General features: G+C 44.6%; 1 protein-coding gene across 7 annotated transcripts in view; it reads right to left on the bottom strand.

Annotated features, from left to right (window-relative positions):
- Nucleotides 1–20,828, bottom strand: part of Rbp6 (RNA-binding protein 6) — a 1,213,208-nt gene that overhangs the window by 413,962 nt on the left and 778,418 nt on the right. For 6 of the 7 annotated variants that reach the window (XM_076319893.1, XM_076319892.1, XM_076319894.1 and 3 more), the window contains one exon: nt 11,880–11,921. In XM_076319893.1, coding sequence (XP_076176008.1) covers nt 11,880–11,921 — 42 coding nt within the window. Of the gene's footprint in view, nt 1–1,981; nt 2,315–11,879; nt 11,922–20,828 lie in introns of those variants that run through there. The other variant, XM_076319898.1, reaches the window with a different exon arrangement.

Genomic DNA, 20,828 nt, shown 5'->3' with positions numbered 1-20,828 from the left:
CCCCCTGATCTCGCGCACGACGAGTATTTCGAACCGAGAGAAGGATCGTTTACGAATGTTCGTTTACACTCCCGGGGGAATAAAATGGTTGAGTATTTCGGGTCGAGGGCTGAAACAACGCGATTTCTTTCATCGATTGAGGCGCGCTCATTACCATTTTGGAGCACGCTTTTTTCTCGTCTTCGTCATGTTTCGGGGAATTTTCTTCCGCAGTTAGTCGCGGTGAAGTCACCGGTATCGAGACGGAGACCGTTGAGACGAAAACAGGAGATACAAGAGGTAATTCGGAGGAGGTTACACGATACGGGGGCAGTCGAGACAGGGGAAATCGAGACGCTAGCAATCGAGAGGGAGAGAATCGTTAGGGGGACAATCGAGAGGAGACGGTCGAGGCGGGGACAGTGAAGAGGGGGGCAATCGAAAGTTGACAGTCGAGATGGAAGCGATCGAAATGGGGGACAGATAAGACGGTGACAGACGAGAGGGGAGCAATTTTAGGGGGACAGTCGAGACGGGGATAATAGAAACAAGGAACGGTTAAGAAGATGGCGGTCCAAAGGAGGACACAGACGTCCAAGTGTTTCACGCGTGGTACCTGCTGAAAAGCTTAACCGCACGACCCCCGTGAATGTTCCATTGGCACGAGTGGCATCAGGTACCTCGGGTTCGCCAGGCCCGTACTGCAACGAACTGCAGCCCCTGAGGGTCGAGAGGGGACAATCGAGAAGAAGTAATCGAGACGGTAATCCCGACGGGGACAGTCGAGTAGGGGGCCAGCCGACAGTACCACGAGTGGGGTCAGCCAAGAGGGGGACGATCGAGAAGACGGTCGAGAGAGACGAGCGGTTGAAAAACGTTCGTTTACTCTCGTAGCCGATGTTTCAATCGTCTCGATGCATTCGGTGTTCCATCGAGCGTTAAATCCACGTGATTTCTTTCCCTCGTCGTATGAACGGACAACGGTCAATCGCGCGACAACGCGCATCGATCCAAATCGGAAACGGCTCCGCAACGCGTCTTTTTCACGAATTTCCTCCCCGTCGAGCGTTCAACGCGTCGAGACGATTTCCCCGGGGCAACCGAACCAAGGGGGACAGCGGGGAGCCAGTTGGCAGACGTTCGTTTACTTCTCGCGAGCAATGTTTCAATTGTCACCAAGTATTTGGTTATCCAGATCGATCGAGTCGATTGATCCAGTGGGAGGCAAGTTTCGGCCACGTTTGGCCGTGCACGCTTGAGAAAAAGGTGACCCAAATCGATCGGACGTAACTAAACGAATCGCGGCGAAGTTGCTCCGTGCACACGCAACGGAACTCAAACGGAAAGTCGAAGAGTTGGTCAACGTACGGGGCAAAGACTTTGTGAATTATAGAAACGCGGGACACACGATTCGTACACCCTCCTACCCTCGTCTACCTCGTCCGCCCGCGAGACGAGTTTTATTCGAGCGATCTTCGCGCGCTCGAAGGAAATAACCCGTGGCATTAATTATTCCGGTTTACGGTGCAACCTGATGCGCTTCCGCGTCGATAAATCGTGGATTTGTAATTCGAGCGCGGGGTAAGTGTCCGTGTAAAAGCGCGTGAAAAATTCACGAACGCGTCGTATCGAATAAGATCGGGCCAGCTCGAACCAACAGAGAGAGAGAGTGTTTGGATATTGTTGCTCCCGAGTGTGGTCAGTTGCAAATCAATCGGTAAAAGACACGGTATCGTAGTCACAGGCTAGGAAATCCGGATGTTTTTCAGAAACGATTGTACCGAGTGAAGAACCACGAGACGGAGCGGGGCAATAAAATTGATCGGCTCGAAATCCGCGCGATAGGAGGAAGAGAAGAGGAGAGGCAGGGTAGGTCGACGCCGGGGTAGAGCATTAAAGTGCTTTGCGCTCGGTCGAGCTACGAATTTCAATCTGGGGCCTCGAAACGATCGACCTTTCAGTCAGAATAGACCCGGATAAAAGAGAGATTATCGGTTCGTACCTTTTGAAAACCGGAGATACCGTACTTTTTCATATCTACGAGAAGACCCACGGAGCCGCGGTGTGGCGTCGACGTAACCTGTCCTCGCGGATCCTCGCGAGGATCGGGTACGTTGGTCGTTGTTTAGGCGATTCGACGAGGTCACAACGAGTCTCCGGTGACGAACGCTCTCGAACCGGCGAGAAACCGAGCGAGATCTCGACAACCTTTTCGAACGAGCGCTACTCGACGAAATCCCAAAGACATCGCTCGTGGCGTGTAACGATAAGAGGCATATCCGCCTTTACTGCCTCGCCCGGTCTCGTCTACGCGGAACGTGATATTTTTCCACTAAACGATAACATTACACCTCCGTATCCCCACCCTGTACCAGGTTCCCGTCCGTCCCCATCGGTGGTTGCCAGCCGTAAATGCACTCGGATCCTGCGGTATCTGTCACCGAATGGCGTGTACGATCCCTGACTCCGGCTGCGGAAACCTTCAGGGACGTGGAACGCTGTACGGACACTGGACGCCACTTACGACGCGCAAACATACCCGCTGCATGTCCCCTTTCCTCCCCTCTCGCGCCCGCGCACACACATACATGCACACGTACACGTACACGCAGCCGACCCCCTTTTCTAGGCTGGTATAGCCGCGAGTGGTTCTCGCCGGCTCGCAGAGAAGGTGGGCACGTCGTCCGGCCAGGGGAAGACGGGAAAGAAGAGAGCTCGGAGCCCCGATGTTTCAACGGAAGGTTGCGAAGGTCCTCCGGGGTTGGACTGTGTCCACAAGGGTGCCACGGGGGGTGAACCATCGAGGAGGGGGTGTTCCAGAGTACACACCCCGTATAACCAACCGAGCCGTCGCTTTGAATAACCTAGCCGCGTATAAAATGCATGGGATTTCGCTCTAATGCCGGCCGGGGAGTTTGCCAGGGAGCGTATTTAGTCCCGAAAGATGAATGTAACAGGTCTCTTTTGACCCGCGCGCGCCCACACCGAGTAAAGGAAATGGGAACCGAAAGTATCCAAAGGATGGTACGCGTGTGGTCGTGGGTCCTTGCTCTACTCGGAATCGCAAATTGGTCTTTCGGGGAAAGCAGCGGTAGCAGCGGCGGCGGCAGCAGCAGCGGCAGCAACGGTGCTACCGCGGTGCTGTCGCCGCGAACCTTAGCGATCCTTACAACCTTTAATGCTTTGACCTCGAGATTTCGCCCGGGGCGAATCTCGGGCCAGGGGACGACTATCCTCTCGTTCTCTGGACGCGATCCCTGGGCACAGAGAGAAACCTCTCGTCCGAGCCACCGACGAGAAACGATCGTCTCCTAACGAGGTGTTGTTCGTCGCGGTCTACAAAGGACATCCTCGCGAGAGATTCTCTCGCATGAGAATCTCGTTTTTACGCAACGACCGATAATTCCGTCTCGAGAAACCCGAGTTTTCGCCCCGGTACGCTCGCGGAGCTCGTAACCCTCGAGTCGTAGGGCACGAAGGGCACCGTAGTGCTCGATACACCGCGAGCACGGCAACGATCGGTCAACCAGCCGTGATACGTTTCGCTCGACGAAGGAAATAAAACGACTCCGTTGAAAGAGGGTACGCAGGGCGGCGCGCGAGGACACCGGGAGGCAGAGAGACGATACTAGACGAGGAGACGAACCTCGCCAGGGTGGCGTGAGAGGGGTGGGTGTGGAGCGTGGAGGAGCCTGAACACCCTAGGGAGCCGGCAGCTCGTTACGCGAGACGCGGTACGGCTCTCTTTCTCCCTTCTATTCTCCGTTCCTGGGGCTTTTCCTTCGCCACCCCATTCTCCGTTTCTCTCCGCACCCTCTCTCGCAGCCACCACCACCACCACCACCACCACCACCACCATCGCCGCCACCACCGCCCCACCGTTCCTCGCGCGGCCCCTCTCTCAAACCTTGATCCTTTTGCACGTGTATCTCCTGTCCTCCTCCCGGGCCCCTTTTCCACGCCCCCTCCACATCTGCTCTCAACGCCCCACGTTTTCGAGGTAACGGCGGTCTGAATAATGTCCCGCGTATATACGCCTGTCTCTCTATATGTACGTATCGCTACTCCGGTAACAAGTGGATATTATGCTGACGCTATTGCTATACCCGTACCCACCGTCGTCGTCCCCCCGTTGGTTGAGGGGGGCGACGCGCAGGCATCGACGCCGATTACGCTTTAGGCGCCGCGCTAGCTCTCGCTCGACGTTTCCATACCCCTCGCCGAAGCTAACCCTAGCATCGGTTCCAGAGCGGCTCGGGTCGCGCGACCGATAACGGCGCCCTTGTTTCGCGCACCATGTATTTTTTCCCTTATCGCGTCGCTGCTTCTCGAATTTCCAACGCCGACTCGGTGCTTCGATGTTCGGTGCTTGGCTGTTCGATGCTTGGATGTTCGATGGTCGGTTACGGACACGAATTAAAACTTCTCACCGGTGTCTACTGGGAAATAACACACTTCGACAAGAATTCCATCGTACGTCGTGTAACTTTGAATGTTAAAGTACATGGTGGAACGTTGGATATCTTCTCGTTGTATAATTGTTTCGAGCATCGATTCGTAACTTGGCTATCAGTTGTAGAGGATGTTAGGCATTCTGATAGATTCCGAAACACACTTCTTTGGTAATAATAATGCAAAATATGGTTTAAGAATAAAACTCCCGCTCTAAGATCCACGCGTCTTGATTTTTTTACCACGATTCGTCCACACTTATCTACTTCTCGTCTACTGTCGTTGCATCGCGACTCTCGGTGTGTAAACGCATTTGGAAACCCTAGAAATAAAGATCTATAGCTCGGCCGAATTTCATTCCCAACACTTTTATTATTTTTCCAACGAACGAAAAAACCCTGGTACCAAATTTCAACACCCGAGGATCACTCCAGACCCTCCCTCCGTTAACCGCATCGCTCGCGCGGTGAAATCTCGAGCTCGATTTTCTCGCGAACTAAACTTAGCACCAAAGAATCGAATTCCATCCTTCGTTTCTCACTCGTTCGCGAGGAATCGTCCGGCGCCGGTTTGTTAACGTTACTCGACCCGTGTACACCGATTTGGATCGACCCCGTCCCGCGCGACTTTCTCCATTTTATTAATTCGCGTCGTTGAACACACGGCGGGTATCGAACGTACCAAAATATATTTTTCTTATTCAATTCCCGTCTCCGCTCCGATTTCCTTCCCGCGGCATTTTTTTTCCTTTTTTTTTCGCTCGCGTGCATTCAACGCGATAGACAATAGGCCAAAGAAGGAATACGAAGAAAAGTAACCGAAGAGAAAGGGGACGTTGAGGCGTTCCTGGAGGACTCGGTAATGACTGTCGCTACTTTTCCACCATGTCGGAAGCGCATTGCGCCATTTCCGCTAGCCCGGAAGTGCGGTAACAAAGCGCTTCCGGCACGCGGTCTCGAGGAGGTTGTTACGACGGGGCCGTGGCGTAGGGACACTCGGTGACATTTCAATGAACTTTGCGGCGCAGCCATTTTCTACCTTAAAGTTCATCGGGGTCTAACATGTGTTTCGGGGGTTGACGAACTTTTGACGCTCGAATCTCCGGCTCCGTTGAGGGATTAAAGACGCGCGATAGTCACCGCGGCAAAGTTCACTACGGTGTACGTGCGTCCCCCGTAGCGAAATTGGAGCACCGGGTTCTAAATAAACGTCAAAGTCGCGTTTCCCGGCGTATCAACGGCCGTTTACAACCGCCCGAGAGAAACGGGATTTACGACGGCCGGTTGGAAACATTTTTTATTACAATAAGGGACCGTAAAGTCTCGTCAACGCCTACCTATCGGTGAACGTAAGGAACGTTGAACCATACGCGTGAACGCGAAATTTGTAAACGAATCGAACGATGATCTCTTCAAACATTTTTTTTTCACTTGGAAATCAAGTGTAGATGTACCGGGTACATTTTGAACGAGAGAAAATGGATCAGTTGCGATAGAATTCAGCTCTATTGCGATAGAATTTTTATCGTCGTCGAAATTCTCTGCTAGCATCGAAAGGTGTGTATCGAAAGTACGCAACGACGAGAAAATAGATGAATGGAAACGAGCGAGCTTGTCTCAAGATTTGGAATATGTACGTTGCATTGTTCCTCGTTTGTCTATTCACGTATCCGCTAATAACCAGAACCATTGACTGACGGTACTTCCCGCGAAGGAAACGCGAGACGAGGATTTTTATCGTTTCGCGCAACCGTCGTCGTAATTTCGTTCGTGAAATTGAACGTGGTAGGAACGCAGCATCGAGAGGTTGTCCCGTGGCAAAAAAATCCCGTGAAGATCGAGTCGGTGCGAGGACGATCACGATTCCTTTGAACTCGCGGTAGGAAAATAACGAAAGACGATTTTCCACGCGGAGGGAAGGTCGTTCGGCCACTGTTAAACAAAATTGTGGCTCGACGGTCTCTGTAAACGTCGATACACGGAATACGCGGAGGAATTCCTCGACGGTCGGTGGTTCGGTAAAAGACCCCAATTACAGATAGCGCTTCCCCTAATCCGTGGTAGCGACTCTTTGAACGCTCTCCAATCTAATTTAACGAAAAGGACGTAAAGCTGGTACCGTTCAGCGCGGATCGAAGCCACCGGTGAGCTCGTCCCGGTGGCGATTATCATCGTTGGAACGTAATCGACGATTCGTACGCCCGGTTTCGCGTACAGGTCGAACGGATGCGTTCGATATCGATGCGAAAGGAATTCTCTTAAGAATGGCTATACGATGACATCTATTACAGCGTCGAGTTATCGCGGCGCGGATCGCGCCAGACGTGCCGGTATCGTATCGTGCGCGCGGCCGAGCGGAGTTCCTGGCACCGATCCCGAATTCGAAACGGAACGCGTGCATTCGTATTACTTTTTCGAACGAGCTCTCCGCGGGGCGGACGAAGAGGGACGTTGGTATAACGGGCGGCGGAGAAGAGACGGGGGTTGGAACGGGGATGGTCGAGGCCAGCGCAGCCACCGCCATTTTATGAAAATTGCACCGCCCGTTCCAGCTGCCCCGAGCGCTCAGGCGAAATATGTTACTTCCATCTCGCGATTAATGCTCGTTATTTTATTTCGAATACGCGCGCGCCGTTTCCGCGCGGCTCGAGCGCACATCATCGAAAAACTGGCTTCGACGACTTTTCCGAAGAAGCGATTAGTATCTTCTTCGATACTCGGTTTTGGTTTTTTTTTCGGAGTTATTCATTATTTCGGGGTTTGTTTACACTTTCGAGAAGGTGCGACGTCACAGATTTACAGTTTCATCGGTTTTGTTTCATTTAATTGGAACGTTGCTCGGCGAAACGAAGATGTTCAGGTAAAATGGTATTTGAACGTATTATTTAGAATAAGACATTGTCGAGAATTTATTGAATTATTGTCCGATGAGGATTGTTAGTAATTGCGATAAATAAGATCGGGATATGACGAAATTTATGAAGTCCAACGGTTTCGATGCGTTTTTATTCCGAAGTGCGATTTTTGTGAATGTTTACGCATTTTCCGTGAGATTAAAGTTACAGTGTTTGTATTATTTATGCAATATGAACGATTAATTAGGTTGCGGAAATTAATTTCGAAGGAATTATGAAGTACACTGTGATTACTGATATATTTTTTAAATAAGTGTTTTAAGCATTGAAAGTAATGATTTCTTACTAGATACGTTAATTTCACGTTTGTTCAATTTTTATAAGTTATATGATACGGGTAGAAGTTGCTTTTTTTTAACTGAAAGGGTCGAAATTTAAGTAATTACTTTTCGAAGTAGAAAAATCATCGTGTTGAACCCCTGTAAACGAATATTCTTTCGGTCGATGAATAAATAAGGTACATAATGTAACATTAATATTTGGAACATGCGGAAATTTTAATAACAATCGCATTTAGGAACAAACATTCACTGTAATTGTTCGTCTTCACAAATTTCGCAATATCTTGATATTCATTTATCATAATTATTAGCAATTGCAGTAGACCCATGGTTTGAACAATTATTAAAAATGTCCTAGTATAAATAATGGCTAAAAATATCATTTGATTGAAATATTCTTCGTTGGTAAAGTCACCTTGGAGGGGGTACAACATATTTGTAACAACATATTTTAATTAATTGTTCACTATTTTTACTTTCTCATTCTCCCTTCAATTTCTACCACTCTTTAGCTAGGTATTACATGGAATAAAGAGGATTTGTAAGAATATATTTGATTTAATTGCTTACTACTTTTACTTTCTTATTGTCCTTTGAATTTCTATAATTCTCTAACTAGGTGTTGCATCAAACAAAGAGGATTTATATCAACCTTTTTTATTTAATTGCTTACTACTTTTACTGTCTCATCGCCTTTAGAATTGTTACTTTCAAAAATCCGTCCACGATGAAAAAGATTAGCTAGAAGCGGATTTTGTACGAGGAAGCTAATTAGTGAAGTACAGAAGCATTTTTATCGTAATTTTTGTCCATATGTTTTCTATTAGGAAGCAATGAAGAGAATTTGTTTCTCTTGTGCACCGAGTGGATATAACAACGGGAAGAGTTATGCGAAAATTAATGAAAAAATTTACTAATTGGTAAGTGACGACTCAATTACAATTTTTTCAACTTTATCGAAATAAATTCCAATGACTAGCTAATGATACCAATTTCTTTGATTGTTTCGTGAAATTTGTATACCTCAACAACTTTACACTGTCTGGATGACAATCTAGCGTATGTATATTGTTGGACGTGTGTTGGGAGAGATTTTCGTTGAAACGTGGTTGTTAAATTTTTGAGAATCGTACAGGATACGAAGGTCTAGAGAACCGTGCAATGTAAGCATGCATAATTGAAAAAGCTTGAGAGAACTAGCTAAGCTGTACCGTGTTATTTGGAGTACACGAAATGAAATTATCTTGTGATTTCAGTTCTTGAATCCGAAGTATGCAAATCGCTATAATTTATTCGTGGCGTCTACGTAGACGAAAATTACGACGTATATTAGATATATTTTTGAACGTTTTCTTAATCGAGAAAGAACGATTAGTATGTACAATTTGACATAAATTATCTGTACGTATTTAGAGACTTCTCACGGATCATTCGTGCAAGACGAGTACTTAACGAAGCTACGTTTACGAAGCGTACGGTGACATGATCAACGTTAAATATAAACCGTCGCAATAAAAATAAATGCAGGTTTATAAATATATAACGGTTAATTTAAAATGAAAATTCACCGATGAATTATTGAAAGTGTTATCACATTCCCTCTAAATAATTCAGAAGTTTTGTATTACGCCAAGCTGTCGCAACGATGAACACCGTTCCGATCGCGATGATACCTATTTAATTGTGTTTTTAGAACAACATTTTCTTTCGCGAAAATTTCCGAAAAGGAGACAAAAATACGATTTATCATTTCTCCCCACGAGTAGGAAAATCATGGGCTGAAATATGTAATTAGAAATAAATTGTCAACGATTTGAATAATTATTTTGAAATAATAACGCGCGCTAAAAATACAGGAAATTAATATCGGTTTCCGATAGCCGATCAATCTTCATTTATTCAAGAATAAAAATAAATATATCGCTATTTCATTCAGAAAACATCACGGGACAAATTTGCAGCAAGATATTACCAAAAACGAAAACTATAATTCGGTTCTTGTAAAACACTCGGGTTTGATAACAATAGCTCGACAAATAACCAATACACTACCCAACTGTAACCGTCGATTTGTAAATTAATTATTAATTATTCTTCTACATAGTCTTCTCTTCTTCTTGCCTTTTTTTAATGTCGCAACAACATCTAGATCATTAGTGACGAGAGAATCGATTATTTTAAATTTTACAAAAGAAATTGGTGTCCTTCAGAAATGCAATTGTGTTTTCCATATGATCCCTACAAATAAGAGCTCTTTTTGGTTTTACATTGCAACTTAGTCTGACTTGCTCAAATTTCCTATATTCGTATACGAGATGATTATTAGAGGTTTGTTACATGGTGTGCAATAAGGCTCTGTATTCATCAAGGACGAAATTATAGGAAATCATGGTTCGTCCTTAGCCCATTACAATATTTTCTTCCCTACTATTGGTGCCTATTCTTGTACTACTTCGCATACTAACCCCAAAAATTCAAATTTCCCTCCCAGCAAACGCAACATGTACAACACTCTATGATGCATCATTCTACTCCGCTATTAAATTTTATTACACCGTCGGTGTTTAATTCCCAACGGTCGAAGGTTAAACAACCGATCTTCTCGATACATCATTTTCCATCAGGGACAACGAAATTGCCACTCGGCTCTCTCCTATCGAATAATAGCGCAAATTGGGGGCCCCGTTGTAGATAGGTCTTTGAAACTGAAATAACAAAATTTTCATCGCGGCAATTCGGCCGATCGAACGTGCGGCTCGTTAATACCCCAGATACGTGATTACCGGCGGCGGCGGCGGTGAATCGTGATTTCCCCGCTCTCGTGTCATAATTTATGCGCTTCCGGGCTCTCGACGACGGAATGAAATAAAATTGCCGCCGGCCGCTGACCCCTCTCCCTTCCCCGCTCGAGCTTTTGCAAAAAAAAAAGAAAATAGAGGAGGAGAAAAAGGCAAAAAAAAAAAAAAGAACTGCAGAAATGTCGCAACAAGCGCCGCGCGCAGACGAACACGGGACACGAGCTCGTTGAAAAGAGAGCGAACCCGTTGAAACGCCCGGAACGGGATCGACGGAGCATCGAGCGCAGAGGAGGACGTTGGTTAGGGTCCACGGAAGAGGAAGAAGGGAAAGGGTACAATTAAAATTAGCGCAATTCAGTCACTCGCCGGTAATTCGCGTGCCTGGCATTTATATTATTAAGCCGCGCAAATTTCTCTCGCCTCCCCGCTCCGTTCCCACTGTCCCCACCACTGTTCACGGAATACACGCTCGACCCTGTCGATTCACCCTCGTCGTTGCACTCTGCCTCTACCCCGTTTCGTCACGGTCCCCTCTACGTACCATTCTTCGCGGGGCAGAGAGTTTCGGCCGTTACTCACCGAGCGGAGTATACCGGGAGGCCAGGAAAATAATTTCGGGTTTCGAAATTAATCGCAACCGATCGATCTCGTCCCGCCAACGAAACGGGTTCCTTGTTCCGAGGTTTCGTTGCTCTTTTTTTTATTAATGGTGTTTCTCAGTTTGAAGAAGGAGATTGGGGATTGGAAGTTGTCAACGAATCGGATTAGTCGTTTTTAAAATTCTAGGAGGGTACAATGATAGTACTTGGAAGTACTGTGCGAAGATTGTATGTTGTCAATGTTGCAGAACTGTGATATGTGTAGTTTTCGTTTACATAAATGTCATTGGGGGTTGTTTGAAGTTTACTGTTTCTTTCATTAATGGTGTTTCTTAGAAGAAGGAGGAGATTGGGGATTGGAAGTTGTCAACGAATCGGATTAGTCGTTTTTAAAATTCTAGGAGGGTACAATGATAGTACTTGGAAGTACTGTGCGAAGATTGTATGTTGTCAATGTTGCAGAACTGTGATATGTGTAGTTTTCGTTTACATAAATGTCATTGGGGGCTGTTTGAAGTTTACTGTTTCTTTCATTAATGGTGTTTCTTAGTTTGAAGAAGGAGATTGGAGATTGGAAGTTGTCAATGAATCGGATTAGAAGCAGTTAAAATTCTAGGAGGGTGCAATAATAGTACTTGTGACTACTGTGCAAAGATTGTAAGTCGACAATGTTGCAGAACTGCGATATATGTATTCTTCGTTTACATAAACGTCATTGTGGACTAACGACACGCTTTTCATCTATTATAAAATAATTCTTTTCAATTTTATTTGCAACTTCCATAAAAAATTATGAAAGGTTAATGAATAGAATTATTTCTATCGATTTGATAACTCGGTATGAATTTTTGCTTACCTTTGGATGTGTTCTCCTTGGAAACGCTACTTTCGGGTCGATCTGTAACAGAAAGAGAGACAGTCATATTAATAATACGATATATAATTCCAAAGATGAAAGGTAAACAAGCCTCGAAATTGTTTAAATTGCGTACATAGAAACTTTTTGAACTTCAATTAATTATATCGATTGAAAATAAAGAAAATCTCAACCCTTGTTCTATATATTCTACTATTTACTATACGTTTCAGTGAAAAATATTTGAGCAATTAAATATCGTATCTTACTAACGTATAACGATCGCGAATAAATTTAAAAAAAATTAATTCCGTATAAAAACATCGTTGGAAACAATGAAAAGTTCGTACGAACGTGATAACGTAATTTAATAATTGCTGCGGCCTCAAGATTAATTTTATTCGTAAAAAATCGGTAGTCTTTCGTTTCTTTCGCACGAAGTAGAGATAAGTAGTATAACGCAGTATGCAGTCAGCCATTGAACCTCGCACAAAGTAGAGATAAGTGGTATAGTGAAGTATATAGTGGAAATATGTGGTTGGCCATTGAAATCGTATAGCAGAACCGTTTCGAGTACTCGAACAGAATATTGCAATCGATCCGAATACTCGAACATTTCGAGTCGACGAATTTCGCCGTTAGCTCCAAAAATTTGGGCGCGGAGAGCCATTTTTTTCTTTTTTTTTTTTCGCAGCTATTTCAAATATTATTTAAATAATCGAAAACTCGTCACGGCTCGATAAACTGAGTTTTACGAGGCTGGAATTACGAGTACCCGAATATTTGGAGTATTCGACCGGCTCTATTCCGCACTCCGACGTTACGCCCATAGTTGTGCGCGTGTTTGGAATTCTGAAGCTTTTTCAATGGTCTAATTCGTCTAAAAAAAAATATTGTACAACTCCATTCGAAAAACATCGCTCCAAAGAAAAAGAATTATACAATCGCCGTACTCCGAATTCGTTCCATTCGAAAAACATTGTAGAAAGAAAGATCAAATCACCAACAGATGCTCCAAAAATTTGTACTATCCCCGCACAAGTAAAACCTTTTCTCACCTTCCAAAATTACCTTCTAACCGTCTCGTATCGAAATCTCATCCCACTTTACGTGAAAAAAAAAAAAGAAAAAGAAACAACACTCGAATCAGAACAGCTTGAATATATCGACACTAGGAGAGCTTGCTCGACGTAAATCCTCGCCTGAATCAACTTTCCAAGATGCAAGTAACATCCTACCGAATCGACCAGCGGTAACGAGCGTTGTAGGACAACAGATGTAGGTAAAGGTTAAACAGAAGTGGAAAACCAAGAGGGAAACGCGACAGGGGGTGGAAATGGAACGAACGGAGCCACCGTCTGTTTTCCCAGTTGGAACTCCCATTACAATTAATTACCGAGTAATAAAAAAGTAGTCGCTCGAAAACTCTGAATGGAGCCGCGAAGGGTCTGCGAAACGAGGGAGATCTCACGAGCAGCAATCGGTATCGGTCGACCGGACCGAAATCTCTTCTTTGTCCGCCTACCCTGTTCTCGTTTAGGTTCGGTCACAGGGACGAGGGACGTTGTAACCTCGTGTGGCTCCCTACGTGGCTAAAAAGCAGAAAACTCAACGTAGAAATCGTCTCGGAGCCGTGGAATTCCCAGCGCAGTCGCGACGTAAATTTTCGGCGCGAAATCGAGCCGCCCCCGAATGTTCGAGCCGACTTCCCTCGTGACCTTACTACGAAACTTACGTGCGTGAAGCTACGCGGAAACGTACGTGACCGCAGGGGCGTCGTTTCACCGAGCAGCCAGCCAGCCATTCGAGAAGTTTAAACTTCGACTGCTTTCCTTGGGAAATCTTCGAGAACTGGGGAGACACGCTAGTCGTCCAACGAACTTGCACATTTTCGGTGCGTGCGACATGACCGGCTCGCCTACACCACGAATAGTAATTGGTTTCTTACCACTTACGGAAAGTAAACGAGCCGATTTCTACAATTCAGTTTAGTATTTACCGTACCGTTTGCATCCAACGTGAATGGTTTCGAAAATTATTTTACGAAAGTATTCGAATATACAAATGACAAACGTATGGGGTAACCTTCGATCTTTGTATATTGGATATCGATTCGTTGAAAGTTGAAGTCCGACGAGAGAACGTTTCCGTCGAATATGTCGAACGTGATTATTTGATAAGGTATTTAGAAAAGGAAAATTTCTTGGATGAATGATCGTATTTGTTCAATTTTTTCGCACTCGAGTGCACTTTTGTGATAGAAATACAGCGATACGTTTGGGTATACACTCGGAGAATGTTTTTATGAAATAATTATTTTCGTCACACCCGGAGAAGACTTCTTGCGTTAAGCTGAAACGTCATCATAATAAAAAAGTAAATGACCCGGCGAAAATTGCTCGTAAAACTAACGAAAGTGCACCTCTTTTCTTGCAATTATCGTTGCGATCCTGATCGAGCGAAATAATTAAATTATGGTACTTAAGGGCGTATTCTGGTTTGGACCTCTGAAAATTGCGAGATTTTCAAGAATTTTTTCACAGGAAACGAGCGAAGATCAATATCCGAAACTTTGCAGACACTCAAAGTCGTTACACTTATTGTGAATCGGTTCACAATTTTTCGTCGGTTAATTTTTTTATTCCGGAATCGAAGGAACAGAATTTATGCGTTGTATACAGTCTGTGATAATAATTCGACGTAGTGGTAGAGGGGTGCGGGGGTGGTGAGATAAAGAACGTTGACACGACACTGTGCAAATGGTTAACGATTTTAGGCAAATGGTGTTCCATAACTACGGATCTAGTCGCAACATGCAAATTCCTCGTGCCATGAAAATGTCATTTACCATTCTGCAATCTAAAACTTCGTTTTTGACGTACACGTATTTGTCAGGGTATTCCCAGAATGAATTTATTTACCGCGACCAGATATTTTTTTTTTCATTCCCACCCGTATTTTTATTATCACCCGGCATTTTGTATCGGGAGCGAGCAACGTGGGTCAAGTTCTCTACCACGAAAATTCAAATACTATAAACTTGAGAGAATTTTCAATTTGCATTACAGTCGGCTTATTTCTTTGACTACGTCGTTTGCTCCGTGCGTTGTTGAAAAATAACCGAGCGAGTCGTATTGTGTATTTCGATCCCCTATAAATTTAAATTAAAAAGCATCCGTCCCCCGTTTATACGCCGTTGGAAGTATTCAACTATCATCGTTTATATGCACCGCTGCAGTTCAATAATAGCTGGAGGCATACATTAAACATTTAATTTCCGACCAATCGTCGAGGGCGCTGATTCGGCGACTTTTTATCGAGGCCGAGTTCCTCGTCGCATTTCTAAAAGTGGGTCAGTTTTCTTGTTTTTATCGCCCGGCACAAGACGCGGAGCTAGGAGATTTTTTATCGTATCAACTTCTTACGATGTATTTTTCTGGATCGCAACCGGCATTGAAAATATTTGCTGCGTTTCGCAATCTCACGGTTCCATCTGAGAACGAAATCAATTTTTATATCCGCAAAACAACAACCGACTCGGATCCCCATCGATGGCTACCTCGTCGCGTAAATAAATATTGTCATTCAGTTGCGAAGATATCCTCGGAATTAAGTACACTTCCCTCGTATCGCGATGCGGGATAAGTTGCCGCGTAATTCACGTTCCTCGTCGACGGTAGTTCGTTAATTTCTTGTAACAATTATGATAAACAGACTGTAAATTTGTGTCAACGGAGACGAAGCTGGAATGCCGGCGCTCCGTATTATTGCAGAATATTGCACCTTTGAAACTATTTAAGCTTTATCTCCTAAGAGCTTACGACGCGTTAATAAACATTGTCTATTTCGTTCCCGTTGGTGAACGATGTTCTCCTTATCTGTGTTTAATGTAGCTCGTTTCCCAGACACTTCTATCGAGATGCAGATGCACCGAGAGCTTATCTGTCAATAGAGTCGTTAGATCCGCGGAATGATTTATGACGATCTTCCTTCCGTAACAGATCGATTGTGTCAATTTTCAACGAAAATGATCAGTATCGATCCTCGGAAAATCCACGTTTTATTCGCGAGATCTATGGAGCTGGTCGTTTCGCTACCGAATAAACGCTGGTTTTCGTTGCAATCCTTCGAAACGCCTTTCGACGTTCCGACACAACGACGTAATTAAGATGAATGTCTTCTCGGTAATCCGAATCGTTAAAAGACGCTTCATCTTTCAACGTTGAGCCTTAATAAACGAAATGTACGGGCACAGTTGAACGCAGCGGTGGCAGACTCCGAAATGTATTTCATCTCTTACAATTAGACACCCTCGACGATTCGATGAATGCTTATTAGAAACGACGGTATTATTTGCTCGAGGGCATCCTTAATTAATTTTGAAATTTGTGGGAACAACGGTCAGACGTCGCTTTGCTTTTATTCGTGGCAGTGTGTATCGAAATAGTGAAGGTCGATCGAGTTAAAAATATATAAGTTGGTAAATTTCCAAGGTGAAGGATTAGATTTGTAAACGAAAAATTGGAACGCTTTCTTCTTGTAGGAAATAGAAATTAATGGAATTGAGAAGTATGTAATCAATCAATGGAATTTTGAACAAGTAAATTAATATTCTAATAATATTCTTTTCGTTCACAATCGACCATGAATATTGTGAAAATTAAACACTAGATCTTCTTTATCGCTGGACCAATTTGTCGACTGTATATTAAAACTGTTACAATTCTTACAAAATTAAAACAAACCTTTTGTTGTTCCGTAATATTATTGCCAATGTGCGAAGAATAACATTTTTACTAGACTTTCCAGAATAATTACGACCGTACGTTTCTTTCTCAACGTTTTGATCAAATCGAGATTTAAGAACGAAGGTCGGGTAAAAAAAAAGAAAATACGCTCGTAATTATAGCGTAACTTTTTGAAAAGCGAATTCATTTCGTAGCATAATACAGTTCCCTTCGTCCAGCGATACACAGGGTATAATTTCAAATAAAATATATTAATGCCAAAAGAGATCTTGAAAATTGCACACCAAAAAGGTGAAGGACGAATGTCTCACTCGATGTCCTAAAATACACAAAATTCAATAAACGACACGAACCTTTCCTTCCTTTAAGCGTAAAAAGTATTCACAATTGATTGCACAATAATCCGTTGAAAAAGTATATATACGAACGTTGTAAATCGACAACGGTCGCACCGATTGTCGTAACTCGACGTCCCGTTAAAAATGTTCAACCTCTTCCGAAACATCGACGACGTCCCTCTTCAATTTTCAATCTCCCTTAATTACAGGGGCGTTAAAAAATTGCGAGGGAATATTCGTAATTAAAACGTCCCCGGTGATAAACCGAGACGGTCGAAAGTTGGACAGATGTCGGTCGTTTGGTCGTAGTCGGTTTGAATTTTGATTCGTTTGAAGAAAAATAATTCGTCCCCGGGGCTTGGTTAATATCGCGAGCCGCGGCGCCGAAGTAGGCCAACGACCACACGGACTTCCGGTCGTCGCGCCCGATCATAAATCACAATTCGTCCCACTGTCGATATCAAAGCGAACCGCTGTTTAACCGAAACACACCTTTGAGGATGATTCTCTGATAGGGAGAACGTGACGGCGGCGTGGTTCAGCTTCTTCGCGAGTGCTCGTTCCGCGACAGGCAAGAGAAAACGTAGCTCGAGGGGTAACGGAAGCCACGAACGTGGTAATGACAAGCAAGAAAACCCGCCTCCATCCACCGCCACCGTCGCCATCCGCACCAACGAACGTCGACGACGTTCCTCTCCTGTGTTTTCTCCCTTTCCTGTTCTCTGCTCCCGCGAACCACCCCGTTTGCATAATCCCCTACGGCAAAGTTCACACCGGTCGCTCGCACGCCCCCGGACGCCCTGGAGGACGTCAAGCGGCCCCGACGTCGACAGCTACAACGACGAGGGTGGAGAAAGACTTTCAGTTTTCGTCTTCCTCCGCCGACACCGCGACTCTTCTCACCCTTTCTCTCTATCTCTCTATTTCTGTCTCTCTCTCTCTCTTTTTCTAGCTATATCTCTATCTCTGTCCCTCTTTCTAGCTATATCTCTGCCTCTTGCACTCTTTCTGGCTCGCCCCGTTTCTCGAGAACGGGATGATTCGTTTCCGCAATTTTTCTAACTTTTTTTTCCCACGGAACAAAGCGAGTTACTAAGCAGTCAATTTCTGAAAGTGTTCGATCCATTTTGGAACGCTTTGCGTGTTCGGGGTTCAGGACTCGGCTCGAGAGAACACCTAGCGAAAAGCTGTCTCGTCGATGGATAATATCGCGCGGTTGAATTAAATTGGAAATTTCCTTGGGACGTGCATTTGTAAATTTCATGCGGAGCTAATGTAATAGAGCGAAAGGAGGTTGCAGTTGATGACGGAATCGTATTAAATTATTGCGTTCGGAGAGTCATTTCGTTTTTTTTTCGGTGAAAATGGAACACGATTCTTTTAGAGTGTATAAACGTTTCATTAAATTATATATTCTATATTTTAGTAAACGAAATTACTTTCCGAACAACCCAATAGAATGCAAGAGTGTTTTAGGTTACAGATGTTTGGATTTCTCTCCCTCGAGGAAAAACTGATATGCAAAATTGAGAAATAGAAATTCCTGAAAATGTATACGCCCGATAATCAACGTAATTAAACTTCCAAGTTTCTTTGTTCTAGATAATTTAGCGTTCGGTTACCTTTCTCGTTAAAAACTTTCAAACAGGTGCGAAAAATCGAGAGATGAAAGTTCTTAAAAATTATTCCGCTGAACGAACACCAATAACGATAAACTTCCCAGAATTTTCTTACTTATTTTTAATAATTCAGCGATACCTATCACATTGATCAAACTTACGTAATAAAATTTCACAGTTTACTCAACGCTGTTCGCAAAACCGCCCACTCCGAAATCTCATTCTTCGATTCGCCATTGGTATCCTCCTCTAATACAAAATGTACACGATCGACGTGCTCCTGGTCGTTCGAGAATCACAATTTTATCGAAACACAGCCCGGAATCTACGGAAGACGTACGATCAAAACCCACGATCATTACACGGGATCGTCGAGAAGGATAGGTCCCCGGTCGATTGAAATTTGTCAGCGCACAGTGAATCGTGCTCGACAAATCGATCAACGAGATTAGTTTCGACGGTCCGGTTATTCGATTCATTCCGTTCGGTTCCGGGCCGGGAGTATCGCGCTTGTGAAAGAACGGAGGGAACCAGAAAACCAGTGAGAGAGAAATAGAAAGAGGGAGAAAGTGAGAGACAAAGTCATGGATCGCGAGGGAAGAGAGAAAGGGGCGGGCGGCATTACGGAGAAAAATCGAGAGGCTCGAAGCCATTTTCGCAAACATAACCCAGTTACCCGATATCGCGCGAAATGATCGGCCGCCAACCATCGTCGGCGTCGACTACGGCGGAGAAGAAGACGACGACGACGACGACGACGATAGAAATTCAATCTGGTTCGCGCGCTTGGAAATTGGAAGAGCCACCTATCCCCGATCGACGATCGGCCGATTCTACGAGCACCGCCGCGGTGGAAAACCCCAACCTCGTATCGGTAACATTTGGAAAAGTGATCCTGGGACACTATTCTTCGCGTCCTCTTTCAAACGCGCCGCGAGCGCAAGCGATTCGCGCCGACCGGGGATCCCTGGCGCTGACTGTAGATACGCGCGACGCGAAACGTCGCGGCTAGTCCGTCGGGACGCTCGCAAACGCTTCGGTTGAATCGCGGGGAGATCGTTCCCCCGTGTGGAACGAAATAAGAATTTCTTTCGACTCTCTCCGCGGTTCGTTGCTTCGTCGCAGGTCTATCTAACGCGTGGCTCGCCAGTCGGGAAAATGATGGTTCTCGTTACGGTGTTGCGACACGAGACCCATGGAAACGACGATACGTTCCAGAGGGAGAGGGAAATTTACGTTAATAGCTTCGATAGCGATGTTTAGTTACGTTCCAAGAACCTTCGAAACGATACAGTCAGGTGTGAGTGAAATACATTCGAACGTGTGAGTGAAAACGAGCGGCAGGTAAAAAGGGTCACATCTGACCATCGCCAAAATACTGTGCAAAGGGCAAGGGACACCTTCAGAATGGACTTGATCGATAAACATCGTAACGTTAAGTATCGGCTGTCGATCTTGTAACATTCCAATTTCGCGTGATTCGACTTTTGAATGAAGGTTATTCGTACTTTGGCTCGAGCGATTTATTTTTACTATTCACTCGAGATTAATTTTCCTTTACGTGAAGTGGTATCGGAAAGTATCTTTTGCTCGGTTGCTCTAAAGGAATTGTTACTTTTTACCGCAACGAGCAACAGATTTCGAGTCGAAGGAGTGACACCGTTTGATCGGTTAAATTCCAGGACACTCTGTGTAATCCCAGAACCATGTAAAAATAAATCGCAAGTGGAAATATAAAGCTTTCTCGCGAAACGGGAAACTTTTGCGTCCGTTCTTTTCAATTTGTCTCTTCATTCTGTTCCGTATTGTATCTCCATAGTCCTTTAACGTCTATGAAATCCTCGTATCTCGAGAGCCCTGATAACCCTTTAACGTCCAAAGGGCCGCAATTGTAATTAAATATCAACCTTCGCCAAACTGTTACAGTTCCGTTTGGTATTCATTTCCGTAACGCGCTTTGCGATTCGTTTTGTCGACGCTGAAGAGATAATTCTTCTTCGAAGCTACAAAGACTGATCAATTATAATTTCAGTTTCCTACGAGCAAGGGTTGAATTGAAATTTGAAAAATGTCTAAAGAACGTTCGAGACAAGACTCGAGACAAGGACTACTTATCGATAACTTTATGTAAATATGTTATCGTGTGACGTTACACGTAAGTATACACTGTAACGTACAATAGATATTTTCTAAATTAAACCGTGACACTTGTTCGTGGAAAAATAAATTGATCAGACTTTCGAT

Source organism: Ptiloglossa arizonensis, chromosome 9 (genome assembly GCF_051014685.1).
Source record: "Ptiloglossa arizonensis isolate GNS036 chromosome 9, iyPtiAriz1_principal, whole genome shotgun sequence".
NCBI classification, from domain to species: domain Eukaryota; kingdom Metazoa; phylum Arthropoda; class Insecta; order Hymenoptera; family Colletidae; genus Ptiloglossa; species Ptiloglossa arizonensis.
The sequence above is the reverse complement of the archived record's forward strand: the minus strand, read 5'-3'. Positions and strand labels throughout refer to the sequence as shown.